The sequence below is a fragment of the Polypterus senegalus genome, chromosome 6 (assembly GCF_016835505.1).
Source record: "Polypterus senegalus isolate Bchr_013 chromosome 6, ASM1683550v1, whole genome shotgun sequence".
NCBI lineage: Eukaryota > Metazoa > Chordata > Cladistia > Polypteriformes > Polypteridae > Polypterus > Polypterus senegalus.
In genome coordinates this window covers 116,565,625-116,586,194 of record NC_053159.1, presented here as the reverse complement: position 1 = coordinate 116,586,194, position 20,570 = coordinate 116,565,625, and the positions used below count along the sequence as shown (strand labels likewise).

Genomic DNA, 20,570 nt, shown 5'->3' with positions numbered 1-20,570 from the left:
TCTCACTCTGAAGTGCTCATTGTATTCTGCCTGTGTTGCCTGCCTTTTTAACAACCTGAATTCTTCTTTGTTTGTTGTTATCCATTAAGGAAGTTTAGAACTGCAACTCTTTGCCCAACCTTCCATTATTTCTATAGCTGCAGCACTCTCCATTTTTCTGGGAGTGGTTTCAGATTTTACTTTTTTTGACATAAACAAAAAAGCACAGACGTTCCACTTACATCAGGAAGCTGTGGAATCTGAATTAGCCTCTTGAAATACTGCAGATTGCTTGATCGATAAAACAGATCTTTCAGCCTATAAAAAAAATAATGGCAGTCAACACATTAATACATCCTGCTGTAGGTTCAAGTAATGCTTTCTCATTTCCTGCCTCTTGGTACCAAAGGGCATGTCAAAGGAGGTATTTGTGGACTCTTATCAAGAGACCAATGTGCCTAAATGCTGCTGTTTCCCATCCAAAAGAAATTAAAAAACTGGCTTAGTAAAATAATTACATGAACGAAATCTAAATAAACACAATTTGTCATTAAAATAACTGAAGAGGCCAATTTTTTGGCCATTTTGGTTTTGTTTGCTAAACACTGTCATCAATACGAGGCTCTCCCACTCCAGGGGTGGTGGAACCTGAATATAGTGGTGTCCTTTTCCATTAGGCTGCATATATTTCATGGCATGCTATCTAAGACAAATGTTCCTGATGCTTACTTTTTGAATTGCTCCAGAAAACGGTCACGGTGACCCTGCAGGGTATCAGCTGGTAGACCTAAGAACAACAAAAAATCCCATTAGTATCCAGTAAGATAAAAAGCAATGCCACCAACTACATATAAACCAAACACCCTTGGAACAGCACAACACTTCAGTGCATTTCTGCATTTAATTTTTGCCAATGATTTTAAATGCAGGAATGCTCGTTATAGGAAGAAAAGGTGGAAAAAAAACTTCACATAAATGGAATCAAGACATATAACTGGAAACCTGGATACTTTGTCAATTTCTGTATCTGCAAAAGTCTGTCCTTGAAGAAAATATGAGCATTAGACAAAGCCTAGCCAATTATGCCAACCAAGTTCTCTCGCCTCTCCACTTTCTAATCTGTTTATCCAGTACAGGGTTGTAGAAAACTGGTACCTATCCTGATAGCACTATACACAAACAAGGAACCAGGCCTGGATGGTGCACCGTTCCATTACCATGCCCAGCCGTACACACTCCCACATTCATTACTAGACTAATTCAGAGTCACCAGTTAATCAAAATCATATATCTTTGGTTGATGGAGCAACATAATGGTAATAATATTGTTGAGGGTGTATTAGCCAATTGAATTGACTCACAGGAATGCAGTTTGAAGAGCAGTTTGACAGTGTAGTCATACAGATGGCTGCAATCCAAAATGACCTGAATGAGCGGGGCCAGTCGACACTGCCCAGCTGCCGTGACAGAAACTGATCGAGACATGTCCAGAGAGCTAAAAACTGCAAGATAAACAAGCACAGAAAATAAGCAATATAAATACATTTTTGATATATTTATAACATTTTTATATGAGCTGATATGTCCTTGAGCAATACCAATATATTTCTTTGGATACATAGATAGATAGATAGTCAGATAGACAGACACACATGCACTTTGGTCTAAACACACACCTGAATGACTATAAAGCAAAAAAAATTAAAAAAGAAACAAAACTTCTGACTTGTCTGTCACAGTCAGACTGGTTTGCATTATGGTTTCCCAGAATGGACTACATTAAGGTGCAGACTTATGCAATGTTGTGTGAATTTGTCTGTATTATGCGTTTCAAAAACAGCTCCCCCTCACCTGCAAGAAAAAGGTTCAGCTCGCATTCTAGATAGTCAAACATCTCCACTGTCATTTGGAAGCTGAAAAGAATAAACATGGGAAAGAATTGATTTAAAGCAGTATGTAATAAGCTCTGCTAGGCAAGGAAGTGACCTGCACTCAGGTTCTGAGGTTCGGGTTCTAAGCACTCACAAGTTATTTACATCATTCTCTCCAGCCTCATCCAGTTGCCGGTCAGTCATCTGTAGATTGCCAGGGAAGTGTGGGTTCTGAAATGAACAAAGTTGTGATACAAAATGTGGAATCAATTTGGTTACACTAAGAGTCGATATCTTGAATATCTTGTAATAACCTAAAATTTGTATAAGAAAACACATAGTAATAGAAATAAGTAAACCACCCCTACTCTTGAAGTTTCTACTTAACTCTGCTCTTAATCTCAATTTTTAATGCAAATATTAATTTACATTACAGACAATTGAGTTGCAAGTTTGAAAAGCCAACATACTTTCTGACCTTCCATGGGTTTTTGCTACAATATAACTTTTGTCATCTCAAGCAAGAAAAAGTCCAAAAGGACAACTTGTTTATTTTATAGTATTGTCGTCAGTATACTTTTTCATATATAAAAGTTATATAATCTGAATTTAATAAATATAAATATTGCTTGTTACAGGCTGTACGTTGAGCACCATTCATTACAGACAGCATACAGTAGGATCAACTGAACAAATGAGGAAAAATATTTTAACAACACCCATAGAATATCAGCCACCGACTTGTGGTTACATTAAAGCAGAGTGCAATGCCCTGGAGGTGCGGACTGAAAAGTGATATCACTCAGTGACTACTTCAGAACTGAAACTGAAGAGCCATTTCAAAGAAATCAAAGCGGGAGATATTTCCCCTATGTTCCACTGTAAGCACAAAGTGAGAATGGCTAACCTTCTTCTGTACCTCCTAAGTGATATTCTTTGGACGTTTGGGAGCATATCAAACAAAAGCATGCTTCCACATTCTCCAACACAACATTAGTATGCCATCTTCCCTCACCATAACAGTCAAACATTACAGCTAAAAAGATCATAAAAAAATGATCCCAGGTGGACCCATCTGAAGAATTTAAGTAAAAAACAAAATGGTGTTATGTTTGGGCTTATAGTAACAAGGTGAATGGCACAGGCTTATAGTGAACTCACCTTTGTGTGAAACTCCATTTTTGTGATGAGTAGTTTGAGGTAGATGCTGCACAGCCTGCCATAGCCTTCACTCAAATGACCCTATGCAAAACAAATAAAGAAGAGATAACCTTGGATCTTGTCAGTGTGGATTGGTGCTCACCAGTGCACTGTACTGGCACCTCTTCCACTTTAAACATTTAGTACCGACACCATCACTCTTTGCTCGACTGTCATATTGTAATGATACAAGAATGCAGATGTTACCATGCCAGCACGTTGTCTTACAGTATGAGTGCGTACGGGCACCTCTTTTTGAATCTTCACAGAGGATGAATCATTTGATTGTAACGCCATCAACAGAGTACCAACAGTAATTTGGTTCCACTTCAAGCACTGAGTCTTGTGAACAATTGTCAAAACTTTGCCAACCTGAATAGCTGTCTAAACTACCCACTGCCAAGTAAGAGGAAGGTGCCATACTCACTTTCATTTACTTTGGTAACAATTTAGTTTAAGTATTGCAAATATTTACTCTTATGTAGCAAGATCTTAAAAACTTTTTTAGGTCTTTAAAACACTTACAATACATCAGCAAAGTGTTTATTCATCTCTGCAATGAGACCTATTAGCAAAACTTCACTTTGGAGAGGTCTGAGATGACTTGGCTGAGACACATTTCTCTTTATAATACATATTTAGTACACAACTTGTGAATCCTTCATATTAATAAGTTATTTTACCATCATTTGAATAGGCCACACTGCACACAGAGCTGATTAATTCATCTACTAATATTTTATAAGTGTTATGAAGACCAAAACAAAGCCTTTGTTAAGGTCTTCTTACATAAAAATAAATGAGTAAAAGACACATTTTTGCAGTGCTACTTTACTTTTTATTAATTATCTATATTACTCAATTAGAGGCAATTTAAGTTAAATATAAAAGGAAAAAACTAGGAAACAAAAATAAGTCAATAATCCAAAACAGACCACCACGGACCAGCCCCTCTCCAGTGACTGAACAAGTCAGCTAGTTGTGTTGATAGGATGGTGCATTCTATGAACATCAGAAACCCCAGATGATTGATAGATAGATAGATAGATAGATAGATAGATATGGCTTTATACAGTATTATTCTTTGTTTTTTAGATATACAGGAAATCCTTGATTTCATGAATTAAAAGGACAGAATAGGTGTCCTATAATGACAAATACTACATGTTAATTTACACTTGATTTTGCAGTAATCTTTGTGGACCATAATTTCCATTAATAATAGTGTTTATAGGTTGAATTCAACATATGAAAAGATGCAAAGCTCATTAAGACACTGCAGAATAAAAAAAATTATTTGGCACAACGCAAAACTAAAATTAACTATTCATGCTGACTATGGTTGAAAAAAAAATTAAGTATTAAATTATTTACGATATCTAGAATACAGAGCTGTGGATATTCAATATCAAAACAAAGTTTGACAAACAAAATTCAACAAATTTCAAGTATCTCCCTCTGACAGATTTAAAATTCATAGATCAGCATTACAAAAGGTAAAAAAAGACTTTGTTTTACACTTCCCCAAACTGCAGAGATTGACATAATCCAAAGTGTTCATCTGCACACACAGGTTTTAAACATGTTTTCTCCTTCTGAGGTGTTAAATCACAAGGTATTCCACATATTTTACAACACTCATTCAGTTAATAAAGCAAAAACAAACAACAGGACAAGAACTACAGCCAGCACCCAGCACAACAAACTCCAGATTATCACTTGAGATATCCCATTAAATCAAGGATTCACTGTATGATCAAGATCATTTATATTTTGGTATTTCAGCATTAAAATGATCTAACATCTCACTCGAAAATGCATCAGATCAACTAGAGGTATCATAATGCTGAAAATCTTGAAACCTAACTATAAACCATCATACTGACCAAACACACCTTGGAAGGAGATGATAGCAGACAAAACAGCATAAACAAAACAAGGCCATAGGTTTCTTACCCACATTCTGCTCATATCACTCAGATCTGCTTTGTTTCGTAAAGAATCTTTCAGGACCTAGGTGAGTAACAAAATAGAAACACAGAAACTTAAGTGTCAAATAGGTGCCTACCTTTACACTGTGAATGAAGTATGAGGAATTAACAGTTAATGATTGATCCCAAGGAATCATGAACAACACAGTCAAAGTGCTCTTGGAACAGAGACCAAGAGATCCTGCAAAGATAAAGACTAAACTGCAGTACAAATGAGTTGCAAAAAGCTATGACAGGTTCAGTAAAACAGCCTGTTATACCAGAAATAAATAAGACAACTTACACTGGGGTGCCCATCTCGCAGCAGCTTATGAAAAACATGGCAGAACTTCCAGCACAGCACAGCATTACTGGAGAGAGGCAGACGATTGACAGCAGCCCAGAATGTCTGAGCACCTTTCTCATGGTGTGTCCCAAGGATGCAGGGTAGAGGCCAAAACGTTAAGGAGCATATTGGCTTAGATTTGGTCAGAATTATAGATTATGCAGTTTAGTAAAAAGTCCTGAAAGATGAATGGGCGGACAGTAGACAAATTACCAGGAGGATGCTCAACAGCAATACCAAATCAGAAGATAAATATGCCCACATTTTACACTTGCTTGCTTTCATAATTTACGACTGGATGGTCAAGAAAATTAAATTCTCCCCTATAGGTCTGTAGCACACATTCGTACAAGACAATGTAACATCTCAAAGTAACTTTAGGGTTTTACCTTGTTTTTGTAAGTGGAGGTTATTTTTAAAAGAAGAATGTCCATTACTAACTTCATCCAAAGCACTCACCATGTCCGTCTTTGCTCAAGCACACAAAAAGGATATTTCTGGCATGTTTCTCCTTAACAGCCACTTCCTGTGCATTGATGGCCTTGTTGATGCTCACTGCCTGAAATGAGAAAGTGTCTGCATCAATGATAAATTCATAATATTTATTTATATCCTCCATACCCCTCACTCTGAAGGTCTTCATGTAGCTTGTATCAGCTAGTTCCTACCTGTGTATACAGTCTGTTAGTGTTTCAGCCACATGTACTAGGTATCAGTTTGCTGTCAGTAGCAGTGAAAAATTCAGACATGAGCGTCAGGAGGCTTTGCATCCTAGGAACCAAGTTACCAGAAATATTCTATAACATTTTGAGTAATTATTTACCGCTTTGATGCTGATCATTCTGATCATAAAACAGTTTATTACGATAGCAATTGACGAGAAGAATTCATAATTAACTGCAGAATTACGGTATTTGAGGGTTCCTCTAGAGTGCCTCTTTTAATTGCACCATTTGGCTCAAAAACTAATCAGAACATCTCATAACAGGCTTTAATTTTGAGTTTAGGATTCTTGCATCCAGCTGTTTTAGCTCTAGACCCTCCTCAAGAAACTGTAACACACAGATAGACACACACCCATAATTGAGATACTGATGTTTTCAGTATCAGTGGACCCTAAAACCTTGAGATCCAACGAAAATTGGAGATTGAAATTTTTGACGAATCTAAAGCTTTTGCTCCCCTCTCCCATAGGGAATAGGTTATGGCGGGAGAAGGCGCAAAGCAAAAGGAGCAAAATATGCAAAATACACAAGTTTTTGTAACTGCTGTCAAAGTAAAATTGAAACAGCAATTGAAGTGGCACAGAATGTTTCTTTGCTTTAAGATAGACAAGTTTTCAGATTTGCCAATGCTTTTAAAAGAGGAGATTTGGAAATTTCAAAACTTTGTACAGCATAATCTATTCCGGATATGTCAAAGTAAACTGGACTATCTTGACAAATTTCTTTGAAGACTAAATATGTCATATTTCAACAAAATCAATCCACAGGGGGGCAAGTCTTTTCATGCAGACAGATAGACAGACAAGGGTGTCACTGCAGGTGCTTCACGAATTATATGAAAATGCACATATAAACGGAAAGACTTTTTAATCACCAAATCAATCAAGATTTATTAAAAACTATTAAAAGCAACATAAGAAAGCAAAATTTGCTGCTGCACAAGAGTATGTTATAACTGTTTTGATTTAAATGCTGAGGATAATGGAGTTTTTTAAATATCGTTAGGCAGGTCATTCCAAAGTTTAGGCATCCTATCACCAAAGGCTTTGCCTCCTACACTAGCTTTACTTACCCTTGGAATTTCTGAAAATGCAATGCATGCAGCAGGGGTGTCAAACTCCGGTCCTGGTGGGCCGCAGTGGCTGCAGGTTTTCATTCTAACCCTCTTCTTCATTAGTGGCCAGTTTTTGCTGCTAATTCACTTGTTCTGCCTTAGTTTTAATTAACTTGACTCAGGCCACTTAGTTTTTTCTTTTTCCTTAATTAGCAGCCAAACAATAATGAGACGCAAAACGAGCAAGTGACCAGATCACCACATAATCTGAACAAAAAGAAAGGTGATGGTCTTGGTAAGGTTTCTCTCTCAGGTATATAATCAGAAACAGAAAATCAACAATTTGGGAAATGTTTACTGTAGCAGAATAAGAGCAGCAGCAAGCCGTGGAATTAAGTAATGGGGTTAATTATTAAAGAACTGGTTGGAGTGAAATTGGCTGGAGTTTGAAACCCCAATTTAGCTGGTCATCTGCTGGCTCGTTTCATGTCTCATTCTGTTTGGCTGCCATTTAATGAAGAAAAGAATCAATTCAGAGGACTGAATCCTTAAAAAAGGGATATTAAAATAAAGGGAAAAGCAGTTAATTAGCAGTGAAAACAGGTCACTGATTAGGAAAAGGGTTAGAATGAAAACCTGCAGCCACTGCGGCCCTCCAGGCCTGGAGTTCGACACCTGTGCTCTAGAGTATAAGCATAATTACGTTCTGAATGGTACGACAAGGCTGTTAAATAATTTGTCACTTTATATTTAAGCAATAGGGTTTTTAAAACCACCTCTCTAAGCTTAATGCAAAACCAGTAAAGGGATTTAAAAACTGAAGTTACATGGATGTACTTCTTAGTTCTAGTCATGACTCTTGAAGCCACATTTCTAATTAACAGTAGAAAAGTGAACAATTTAAGCATCCCAACCGTAAAGCGTAACACTTGCCAATTCGTCTAGAAACAAATGAGCCAGTTTTCAGGGTCCTGCAGCTTTAGAAACTTCCTTCATTTTGCAAGATGGATAAAGTGCATTTTGGGCGACACGGTGGCGCAGTGGTAGCGCTGCTGCCTCGCAGTTAGGAGACCTGGGTTCGCTTCCCGTGTCCTCCCTGCGTGGAGTTTGCATGTTCTCCCCGTGTCTGCGTGGGTTTCCTCCGGGTGCTCCGGTTTCCTCCCACAATCCAAAGACATGCAGGTTAGGTGGATTGGCGATTCTAAATTCGCCCTAGTGTGTGCTTGGTGTGTGGGTGTGTTTGTGTGTGTCCTGCGGTGGGTTGGCACCCTGCCCAGGATTGGTTCCTGCCTTGTGCCCTGTGTTGGCTGGGATTGGCTCCAGCAGACCCCCGTGACCCTGTATTCGGATTCAGCGGGTTAGAAAATGGATGGATGGATGGATAAAGTGCATTTAAGGAAGTACTGAAGACTCAAGGTTAAAATCTATGTCAAGGATAACATCAAATTTCAGATGAATACAGCCAAACTAAAATTAAAGCCATCTGAGTTATGTTTTCAGTTTGAGACATTGGAAGGAAGCAAAAAGGAATGGAACTCTATTGACTTGGTTAGCTATGGGAGAAAAAAACTTTTTCAAACTCATCTTATATGCCTTGCTCAGTACACCGGCTGAACCAATTATCATCACATAAGCAGGAATCAGAATTGCTCAGAATATGCCACCAGTGCAGAAGATATTTTAAATCCAAAATGCTATTTTCGATTGTTCCCATGCAGGATAATCATCAATGGATCATTAACTTACAAAGCACTTAACCCAACGAAGATTCTTGGCTTTGGGCTCTTTAAAGATTTTTAGATTGTGCATTCTTCAAAGATTGTATGTCAAACTCTGTTAAACAACACATGCCAGGGTTTCCCAATAACCTTCCAACAGCAATTATAAAAACTATGTGATCTTTCAATAAAGAAAACAATTCACCTCCAGATCAATTAAAATAGCACTGAGAGCAGAATCTTTCAGTCTGAATTTCACTCATGTAACTCAGCCATTTACAAGATTCACTACTCATCAATCTGTGCAAAGCATTGTGTACTGCTTGCACTTATCTTAACTCAGGTGACCTGAAATGTATACCGATTAAGCCCCTGTAAGCAATGTTGTCAGGCCCCCACCTCACTCAGTCCTGTGATTTGGGATGGTTCCGCTCCACCACTGGTTGGGGATGGGAAGTTACCGGGTGCAGAGAATCTTTGATTACTTGCCACACAGTACTAAAGCCACAAAAACTCCTAATTCACGTATAGTAGTATTCCAAGCATTACTGGGCGGGATAACATTTTGTAATGAAAAATCTATTCTGATATTACATTGCTTGCTTATCACCTATCTTATCCTAATCCAATGGGAAAAGGAAATCTCATTCTATTTATACAATTAAAAAAATTCTACTCAATGAACTCTGAAAAGCTACTTTAGAATTGGCAACAATTCATTCACATTGTCTTTAATTTAGCATGCTGAGAGTTTGTCAGCCTTTTAGAAGCTTCATTATCTTTGAAAAGACTACAACACTTTGTCACTATCCGTTACCTGAACTTTCCAGATGAGTTTCAGATTACACCTTAGCCATACAGGAAAACTAGGCGATTGCTTAGGGCAGCAGTTCAGCAAAAGTGGTTAAATGTACCAGCCACCCATCATGGAGGATCCTCATTTTGCAGCAAGAAACCTCTGCAAACATATTGCTTTAAATTATCATGCAGTCTTTTATGTACTTGATGGCAGGGCATACCATCTAAGTTTGCTCTGTCTCATCTTGCTGCAAAAATGGTGCTGTCCTTCAGATGAGACGTAAAACTGAGGCCCAGACTCTCTGTGGTCATAAAAGATCCCTGGGCTTCCTTTGTAAAGAGTAGGGTGTATCTCAATGTCCAGGCTAAATTGCCCACCTCAGCCTAGTCACTCTGTCCCCCTAATCATCCCCTGTCTAACTGGCTCTCTCTATCACCCCTTCACCACCTAACAGCTAATGTGTGTTGAGTGTATTGGCACTAAAGAAATGGCCTTCAGATCATCCAGGTGAAAGATACACATTGGTGGTGGTTGAAGTGGCTCCCCACTCACTATGAAAAGCACTTTGAGTAGGGAAAAAAGCGCTATATAAATGTAAATAATAATAATAGGTCCTAGCCTGTGTCACCCACCTCCAAATCTATGGCCCTGGTACACATTCTGATTATTGGTGTGAAAAGTTGTTGATCGACAACAAAGTACAACTTTCTAAAATGACTACAACTGTCCAATAGAGGAGAATGTTAAAAAGCTGATATTTCCAAAACACAAAAGGCTAATTTTTTAAATATACTGTCTCAGACTCAGTTACCAGAGTTGCTAATCTGCCATTATCAGTCATCAAGTCACTTGTCTTCTCTTAAATTAACAGTGGAAGAAAGGGTTTTGTCCTCAATCACAACAGTCCTATCTGCATATCAACCAGATCAGAGACCAACCATCAGCTAACAGTAAGAAGTGAGGACATTCTGAATGCTGCGGTGGGCTGGCGCCCTGCCTGGGGTTTGTTTCCTGCCTTGTGCCCTTGTGTGTTGGCTGGGATTGGCTCCAGCAGACCCCCGTGGCCCTGTAGTTAGGATATAGCGGGTTGGATAATGGATGGATGGACATTCTGAATCATTCCAGCAGTCTAATGACAGAGGACAGTGTTTAATGGACTGGCTACAATTTTCTTAAGAGTGTGAACTGGCACCGGAAATTAAAATAGAAGTTGCATTTAAGACCTTTTCAGCCAGGAAGATCTGAATTCTGTTTTATACTTTTTGTAATGTAATTCTGCAAAAAATAATTAAAGCATTTTCATACTGTCTGTCTATTTGCAGTGTGCCCACCTGATGAAAGAACTTTTGTCCATTTAAACACAAATAATTAAAAGCAACTAGTTAGTGTTTTAACTGAAGAAGAGTCATTTGGTTTAAATGCTCAGCATCATCAGTATACAAATGGAGATTGATAAAATGTTTCCGAATTACATCTTCCAAAGCTCAAGATATATACAGAAAATAGAACTGGTCCCAACATTGAACCCAAAAAGGGTATGTTTTCTGATTGTGAAATGGAATAAGGTAGTATAGTCAGACTTTTTGAATACTGAAAAGGATTGGGTTAATATTAATAAATAATTTCTAATAAGCTAATTTATATCTCAAACCTGGGCAGTAAAGCGCCATGATCAACAGTTTCAAAAGCTGCAACTTCATCTAAAAGGGCACTCATTGTGGCATTTCCTGTATCGTGGCAGATAAACTCCTACTTTACAACTTGAGTTACAACAGTTTTACTCCTGTAACCAGGGCAAAATCCAGATGGAAGTTTCTCACATATATTGTTTCTTTAAAAAGAGATTAGAGTTGTAAAGATTATAAAATTTCTGCAAAACTTTAGAAAGAAAATGTAAATAAGGAGTTGGTCTGTATTGGGCTGTAATTTTAAGTAATCTAAAGTAATGCTATAACTAATACCACTTTATTTCCTAATGAATTAATGTTTAATTAGTTTATTTTTATATATTTTTACATAACATAAAAGGAGAGAGTTTTTTGCCTGAACCCTTAATATGTCAACATCTTATACAATCACGTATCCCTTCTGGAAAATCTCACTTGCAATTGAAGGTTAAATTTGATCTCTATGTTTTGCCTACAATTCATATGTGTAACCGATTTTGAATTTTTAACAAATTAATTTTTAGATATCTCTACATAGCGAGTAGAGGATAATGTAAGAAATGTATCACCACAGGGCTGGAGCCTGGACGGTGCTCTAACAGTGTTTCACAATTGCCATGGACTGGCAGTGGTCCGTAGAACTTTTCTGCCCGTAAACGAAATGTCAGATGTGAAAAGTATATTAACACAGTTATTGCCTACTGTGGTTCATGAAAAGCTGGCTATGAAATGTCTCCAGTCTCTGGACCTCTTTTGGTAGTAAATCTGGAAGCAACCTGCTCTTCAAATCGAATGTTAATCAATAAACCCACTCAAAACTCAAAAGGGGTATCACCTCCGCTCTTTGATTGAATGTTAATCTCAGTGCTCAGCACTCTAAGTAGGGAGGCCCATCCACCCAACTCTTTGCTCAAATGTTAATCAATATCAAGTCTGCTCGAACCTCCAAGATGGAAATATCCCCCACTCTCCTTAGAGCACAAATAAATTCTAAAACTAAAAACAGTCCACTGGTCTAAAGGGCTGAAAACCACTGCTTTAAATAGGCCACTAGACAAGTTGGTTGCCATGTTATAGAATAAAGGTTCACATTAACCAAAATAAATACCATCTACTTACTAAAGCTATACTTTTAGATACAGCTCAGGTCTATTGCCAACAGTAGATGGAAAATAATCTTCTACAGATTAAATCAATTCCATGTAATTTTGTCAAGAGGTGTGAACTGTATAGGGTGCTTGTGCATTGTTCCCAAACATGAATGATCAACAGAACAAATGTAACAACAAAAGTGTTTTATTGTCAAAGAAATTACCCAACTGGCACATAGGGGTTTAAAAATAACAAAAAGCCTAAGCCTTCTGGCCTTCATCCTTTACTTAGTTCACCTCTAGCCTCTTCACTTGTCAAGCTATTTAGCAATGACTTCTCCCCAACTCCAAGCCAACTGTATACTGACTGCAGGGGCCTTTAAAGCCTGATCAAGTAACCCTTGCTGGTTAGCCTTTATAGGTGTTTCCTGGTTACCTAGCAAAACTCAAAGGTCTGCAGGTATCATTGAGTAGCTACCATTAGTGGCAGTAGTTTTCTCTGCACCCTTCCCATAATCACTTAATATTATTGGGAAGTTGCAAACTATGTGTCCTTCCCAAAACTCCTACAAATTTAACAGCTAGTGCCCTCTTGTCTTAATGTTTCATGAAATCAAAGCATAGAACAAATAACCATCCATCCATCCATTATACAACCCGCTATATCCTAACTACAGGGTCACGGGGGTCTGCTGGAGCCAAACTCAGCCAACACAGGGCGCAAGGCAGGAAACAAACCCTGGGCAGGGTGCCAGCCCACTGCAGAACAAATAAGCAATGGCAAACAAAAAAATAAGTCAAGGAATCATTAAGTGTACAAATTGTATTTGAATTTTTGATCCCTCAAATTAGCCACCTTATGCTGATATAACAGTCGAACTGTGGTAACCATTTTGACTTGCCAGTCACTCTGTGCAAGTCACCAAGGCAGCCTCCAGCAAAAGAGCCCGAGACCATCACACTTCCTCCTCCATGTCTGACAGTTGGTGTCACACACTGAAGAACCATCCTTTCACCAATTCAACGGTGTACAAATAGCCTATATTATCAACTGAAGATTTCAAACTTTGATTTATCAGTCCAATAAGGTTTTCTTCCAGTCTTCAGTAGTCCACAGCTGGTATTTCAAGATCCTAGTTTGACCTTTAAGGAATGGCTTTCTTACTGCTTCTTGCCCTGTCAAATCTGCAGCACAAAGTCTCCTCTTCACAGTTGAAACTGAGACTTGCTTTCTTTGACCACTGTTAAGCTGTGAGACACCCACCATACATGCTGGTGACCCTCAGAAACTTGTCTTCTGATTAGATTGTGACTTTGGGTCTGCCAGATCTCTTCATATCAGTTTCTTCTAGTTTCCAATTACCATTGGATTGTTTAGGACACCGTACTCACTGACACTTTTTTTTTTGCAATTTATGTAAAAGTAAGGCCTACACTTCTAAGGACATTAATGCTCGGTCTTATTTCATTTATTAATTGCTGTTCTCTTCCCACTATCACTGGAATGTACAACTTTCTAAAGTGTAATACTGTACAAGCAGTACTTTAGAGGGTGTAGTAACACAGTCTGTTCCAACTCTGATTTAAGACAAACAGAGGGTTTGTAAGTAATCAACAGAAGTTGGGATACCTGTGCAAATTGTTTGCTTCAACTTGTAGGCCTTAATTTACTTTAATTGCTGCAGAATATCTGTAGGTTGTAACCTATTAGTTGTTCCCTGAAGAAGGATCATTTGTAATATTCTGAAATTTCTTTTTTTCAGTTTTTGCTAACCTAAACTTCAAATTTAAACCTCTGGCAGTTTACTGCTTACATGTTCACCATTTTAGGTCATTCATTGCATTTCAAATAATTAAATTTGAAGACAAACAGAGATGTTCTAAACTTTTTGACTGGTAGTGTAGATAGATTCCATTTTGCCAAGGGTCAGGCATATTTCAATTTTCATATTTTCTTTAAACTTGTGTGAAAAGATATGTTAAGATGTGTCTCCTTAATATCTCTCTTTGCTAAAAAACAAATATGATTAGTTCTGACGTATAACATTAGGGTAGTGACCTAACTATCCAGTAATTTGGCCAATTTATCTTGAAGTCTGGGGCCATGACATACGGAAAGCATTTAACTTGTACTGCTGGATTTTCATAGTTACTTTAATGTTCTGAATTATTAAATCGACAATTATGAGTGGTTTATTTTCAGCATCAATAGACAAGCTGCTGAGTGCTGAATATCTATTCTAGGCTCCTACTGGTGACCTGGATGCAGGAAGTTTAATTTTTAAAGGCTTAGGACCTTGTCGGGCTCCAACTCAATCACTCTGCAGTTGCATTTCTTACTACTGCTTCTAACTGTTTACTTTGATGTCTGGAGGGACCAAGGAAGATCGGAAAAACTGAATAACCTGAACAAATGAGACAAGTCTAAGTCAATTACTGCTAATATGGCCCACAAATTTCAATACATTTCCCATTAAAATTAAGTTAACAAATGCTTCTTGTATGTAAAGCGGTCTGTATTGCTGGCAGAAGCTGCTAAAATGAACATATTACTTGATGTATACAACACAAACAAGCCTGGAGGAGCACGACAAAAAGTAAACTTTAAGCTTTTAAACAAGAACAGGTACAGGTGCCGGTCATAAAATTAGAATATCATGACAAAGTTGATTTATTTCAGTAATTCCAATCAAAAAGTGAAACTTGTGTATTAGATTCATTCATTAAACACAGACTGATGTATTTCAAATGTTTATTTCTTTTAATTTTGATGATTATAACTGACAACTAATGAAAGTCCCAAATTCAGTATCTCGGAAAATTAGAATATTGTGAAAAGGTTCAATATTGAAGACACCTGGTGCCACACTCTAATCAGCTAATTAACTCAAAACACCTGCAAAAGCCTTTAAAAATGGTCTCTCAGTCTAGTTCTGTAGGCTACACAATCATGGGGAAGACTGCTGACTTGACAGTTGTCCAAAAGACGACCATTGACACTTTGTGCAAGGAGGGCAAGACACAAAAGGTCATTGCTAAAGAGGCTGGCTGTTCACAGAGCCCTGTGTCCAAGCACATTAATAGAGAGGCAAAGGGAAGGACAAGATGTGTTAGAAAATAGTGTACAAGCAATACCGCACCGAGGATTGTGAAACAAAACCCATTCAAAACTGTGGGGCAGATTCACAAAGAGTGGACTGCAGCTGGAGTCAGTGCTTCAAGAACCACCACATACAGACGTATGCAAGACATGGGTTTCAGCTGTCGCATTCCTTGTGTCAAGCCAAGAACAAGAGACAGCGTCAGAAGCGTCTTGACTGGACTGCTGCTGTGTGGTCCAAAGTTATGTTCTCTGATGAAAGTAAATTTTGCATTTCCTTTGGAAATCAAGGTCCCAGAGTCTGGAGGAAAAGAGCAGAGGCACAGAATCCACGTTGCTTGAGGTCCAGTGTAAAGTTTCCACAGTCAGTGATGGTTTGGGGTGCCATGTCATCTGCTGGTGTTGGTTCATTGTGTTTTCTGAGGTCCAAGGTCAACGCAGTGATCTACCAGGAAGTTTCAGAGCACTTCATGCTTCCTGCTGCTGATGAACTTTATGGAGATGCAGATTTCATTTTCCAACAGAACCTGGCACCTGCACACAGTGCCAAAGCTACCAGTACCTGGTTTAAGGACCATGGTATCCCTGTTCTTGATTGGCCAGCAAACTCACCTGATCTTAACCCAATAGAAAATCTATGGGGTATTGTGAAGAGGAAGATGCAATACACCAGACCCAACAATTCAGAAGAGCTGAAGGCCATTATCAGAGCAACATGGGCTCTCATAACACCTGAGCAGTGCCACAGACTGATCGACTCCATGCCACGCCGCATTGCTGCAGTAATCCAGGCCAAAGGAGCCCCAACTAAATATTGAGTGCTGTACATGCTCATACTTTTCATGCTCATACCTTTTCAGTTGGCCATTCATCCATCCATCCTCTTCCGCTTATCCGAGGTCGGGTCACGGGGGTAGCAGCTTAAGCAGAGTTGGCCAACATTTCTAAAAAATCCTTTTTTTGCATTGGTCTTAATTGATATTCTAATTTTCCCGAGATACTGAATTTGGGACTTTCATTAGTTGTCAGTTATAATCATCAAAATTAAAAGAAATAAACATTTGAAATACATCAGTCTGTGTGTAATGAATTAATCTAATATACAAGTTTCACTTTTTGAATGGAATTACTGAAATAAATCAATTTTGTCATGATATTCTAATTTTATGACCGGCACCTGTATAGCTCACGAAGACCACAGGAGGTCATTATAGCTGGGCTACTAGTAAAAGCGTTGAGACTTCAAACTATCGTGAAGTCTGGGCTGCTGGGACATGACAACTACTCTGCTGATTGAGTCAAATGAAGTCCCTGTCCCCTGAAATTGTTGATAATCAATTCAAGTTTAAAACCACAAGAAAGCAAATGTAAAACAGAGATACTGCAACTTAAGGCTATTTTTTAATCAGAAGGATAATAACTTCCAGTTAAGGAGATGGTCCATAGTGTAATCAGCATCTTTTACAAAATACCAACCAATTAACAGATGCCAACACTGTAGGGACGTAGGTTGAATTTTGTTGATTCTGGTTCAGATTTAAGGATATTACAAAGTTCTAGAAGCTAATATCAGACTCAAAATATAACAATTGTAAGAAAACATTCCCTGCTGTACAGAGACTTTGCAATCTCACTTTTTCTAGCTACTTTGCAATCGGTTTGTGGATGTGAAAGGATGTGAAAATAACACAAAGCATGATATAATCCAGTAGGGCATACAATAAATAAACATGCGTTTACAATGATCACTTGGAAAATGAAATTGGACAGTTAAACATTCAGTAGAGCCATGAATGAACCCAGAATAAGATTTTGGTTATGATTCCATGTGAGTGAGAAAGAGCTTTGCAAAAATTCTTAGTTGCTTTTTAAAAGGATGATGTTATGATTTATAAAATTATTTTCAAATAAATATATAAATTGCATTCAGATATCGACAGAATAAGTAAATATTAAGTGCCAAGACCTTACTACCTATCTTTACTTCTTAAGTCCACAAATGTGTTAAATGTGAATCAATATCAGCAGCACAATGCAGCAAAACTGTTTATTTTTAACATCCAGTACTATTAATGACCTGACAATGAGACATTGTATCATTATGAATTTCACTATTGTATACAGGACTCCAGAAATATAAAGAACAATAAAAGCATAAAAACCTGTTTTTCCACACGCTTTTTTTTTTTAATAAGCATCTTCCACATGTACAGTTGTACGCCAAAGTTGGGCATACTTCTTTGAAATACATGCTTATCTGAAAGTCTACACCTGTAAATAAGCATTTGCACTACAGTCTGGTCTGAATCAAATCTTACCAGTGTCATTTAGGCCAAATCATATTTTTTTAATTTTATTTATTTTAATTAAAAGCAAATAAGCCATACAATCACATCAAACTTAACAAAACCAAAATTCAACTCCTACCCAAAGAAAAGAGAGGAGTGCCAGCTAACAAAGCAAATCTTTGAAACAGCAAGGAAGGCATCATAATTTCTAATGTAAATCAGAAATGTAAATTATACTAATAATTCAGTTTTTAATCCACACTCAAATCACTTGGCTTCATGAAATCTGACTTTGTTTGGAATAATGATGCCCGATTGCTTGAGAGAGTCAATAAATTTCCATCATTCTCACAATCTCAGAAACCTGTAGGAATTCACAATGAATTATTTTAAACAGAAAGATCAGGCTCCCTTTACCCAGTAAACAAAGAAGTATTCATCATGCTCACAGATCAATCTTATATTTCACTTTAGGATGAAAGTTTAATAATAAAGTATCAATCCCTGGGAATTGTCCTGTCACCCTTCCCTATGTACATCAAACTTCAAATCCAATTCTGAGAAATGCCATCTGCAAAAGCCCTCGGCGATACATAAGTCGTGAACAGGCATCTCATTTATTAAACTTTGCGTGGATTCAAGTGTGAAAATGATTATGCCAAAACACAGAAAATGTGAATGTCAAAAAAAATCTTGATTTATAGAAAACTGGCGTGTGCACTTTTGTACACAATTTACCTCAATAAGCCACAATCATCTTGTAAATGGATGTATATGAATGTGCCTCAAACTGTGCTAGGTTGACAGCCTGAAACAACCATATGTGGACTATACTAATGAACCTCATATATATGCAATCATTGCCTGGTAGAACAGCCTCCTCCTGACGCATTCAGTCACCACCAATTGCAGCTGAGGAAATCTTGGATGTGCTCCACACTGTATTGTAGCGCCTGTCCCTTTCATTCTGGGGTTGGGGAAAGGCGCAAGGTCCAGCATCTGAGTGGGCAGCCACTAACACCTGTCACATGTAATGACATGATGGTGGTTACAGTGAAGAGTAAAGGTCAGCACTGAGGGTTCAACTACTTACCTTAACAAGTCAGCCATCACATACAGCACGCACCATCAGTAAGTCGTTTGATCAATGCTACTTTGACTCAAAATAAATGAATCACGGGGTGACCCAAGCCACCCAGCCATGACAATTGTCAGTCTCATCCTTGCATCACAGATGACTTGTACGTTAATATAAAGGTCAATGATCACAACTCAAAAGCAGCTTTATTCTCACTAGGTGCTCTTATTGCAATATGAGTGATGTCAATTGCTATTATTCCTGTAGTAAAATCAGATACTGCAGACTTCCTTTTTATGCTGGCATGCACAACCACAACATATGCAAACTGAATGTAGCACCTCATTAGTTGTTTAAGGCTTCCAGCACAGTGGGAATGATGGAGCTGAAACTTGGCCGAGATATTCCTGACCTGTCTGCCTGCTCATTCTGGTAGGTGCCTGTTGCCAGAAAGTCAACCGTAATATGGCAGATGTAGCCTGATTTTAGATAGTCTGCCTTTCTAATCCCAGGGCCAACTCGGCACAAAGTTCCAACAGGACAGTGCTTGGGCAAAAAAAGACGACCAATCATGGAGTCTGTAAAAATGTACCAACTCTGACTAAATGAAAGTTATGGATATAATGTGTTAAACTTTCCAGTTTCACATATACTAATTCAAATAAACTATTTTTTCTTCTAGATTCTGATAAAAAAACAGCAACTTTTTATTTTTTAAGGTTTGTCTTGCATTTAATGTTAATCAAAGTTTGTAATTTCTTTAATAATTAACATAAAAATGACACAACAGCATCAATACAGCCTTTAAAAAGAACAGCCTCCTCCTATAACATTTTAGGGTGCTTCAAGTTGGCACTGAAGAAATGTCTAATATCTTTTATGCTGAATGTACATTGTGTGCTTTTAATTAATAAATTAGATATATTAGGCTAATTATAAACAGAGGAGTCAAATTCAGAGTCATCAGTACCATATATTGTGAAGCTGGAGTCAGACTGAGAATCGGTGGTACCATCAATTAAGAAAGTCAGGGTCTGAGGTTTGGTGTACTAGCTCCCTGATCAAGGGTGTCGTCATTTCTCAGATTCTCTGAAATATTGCATATGGATGGATCAGAGTTGCCATAAAAATACATGTTACGCGATTAACTTTTTTATTATAAATCCTGATTCTTGTGTAAAAAGTTGTGTACAGTCACTTTGGGTCTTGAGCAGACAAAATACAGAGGACTTTACTGACTGGAGCTGATTGAACCATGTGCAGCTCAACAATTAGCAGAACCAAGAAATGGTGGATTCCAGGAAAAGCAAGTGTAAGTCAATCTATATCAAGGAAGCAGAAGCTGAGGTAGTCAAAATACAGAAAGTGTGTGGGGTGCACCTGGACAGAAATCTACATAGGGCTACAAAAAATTAAGTTATTGACAAAAAAACAAACTTGGGAGAATCATATTTCCTAATAAGATTAAGGTTCTGCAGTTCTGCAACTGTGGTTGCATCCGTGCTCATCTATACAGAAGTACAGTGAGGTATCATGAGAACAGGAGATGCCAAAGGACTTAGTAAGGACCAGGAAGGTTGTCACTGTCCAGGACACAACCCTGGACTTCTTATTGGCTACATCCCTGTCTATCTTGAAAATATAACATATGGACACAGCTGAAGTGTTTTGGCCTCATACTACA

General features: G+C 37.9%; 1 protein-coding gene across 2 annotated transcripts in view; it reads right to left on the bottom strand.

Annotated features, from left to right (window-relative positions):
* Positions 1-20,570, bottom strand: part of hip1 (huntingtin interacting protein 1) — a 79,676-nt gene that overhangs the window by 46,335 nt on the left and 12,771 nt on the right. For both annotated transcript variants that reach the window (XM_039756879.1, XM_039756880.1), the window contains exons 2-10: positions 5,862-5,925; positions 5,325-5,467; positions 5,007-5,063; positions 3,012-3,092; positions 2,005-2,081; positions 1,831-1,892; positions 1,341-1,481; positions 709-766; positions 222-297 (exon numbers count right to left, since the gene is read on the bottom strand). In XM_039756879.1, coding sequence (XP_039612813.1) covers positions 222-297; positions 709-766; positions 1,341-1,481; positions 1,831-1,892; positions 2,005-2,081; positions 3,012-3,092; positions 5,007-5,063; positions 5,325-5,467; positions 5,862-5,925 — 759 coding nt within the window. The remainder of the gene's footprint in view (positions 1-221; positions 298-708; positions 767-1,340; positions 1,482-1,830; positions 1,893-2,004; positions 2,082-3,011; positions 3,093-5,006; positions 5,064-5,324; positions 5,468-5,861; positions 5,926-20,570) is intronic.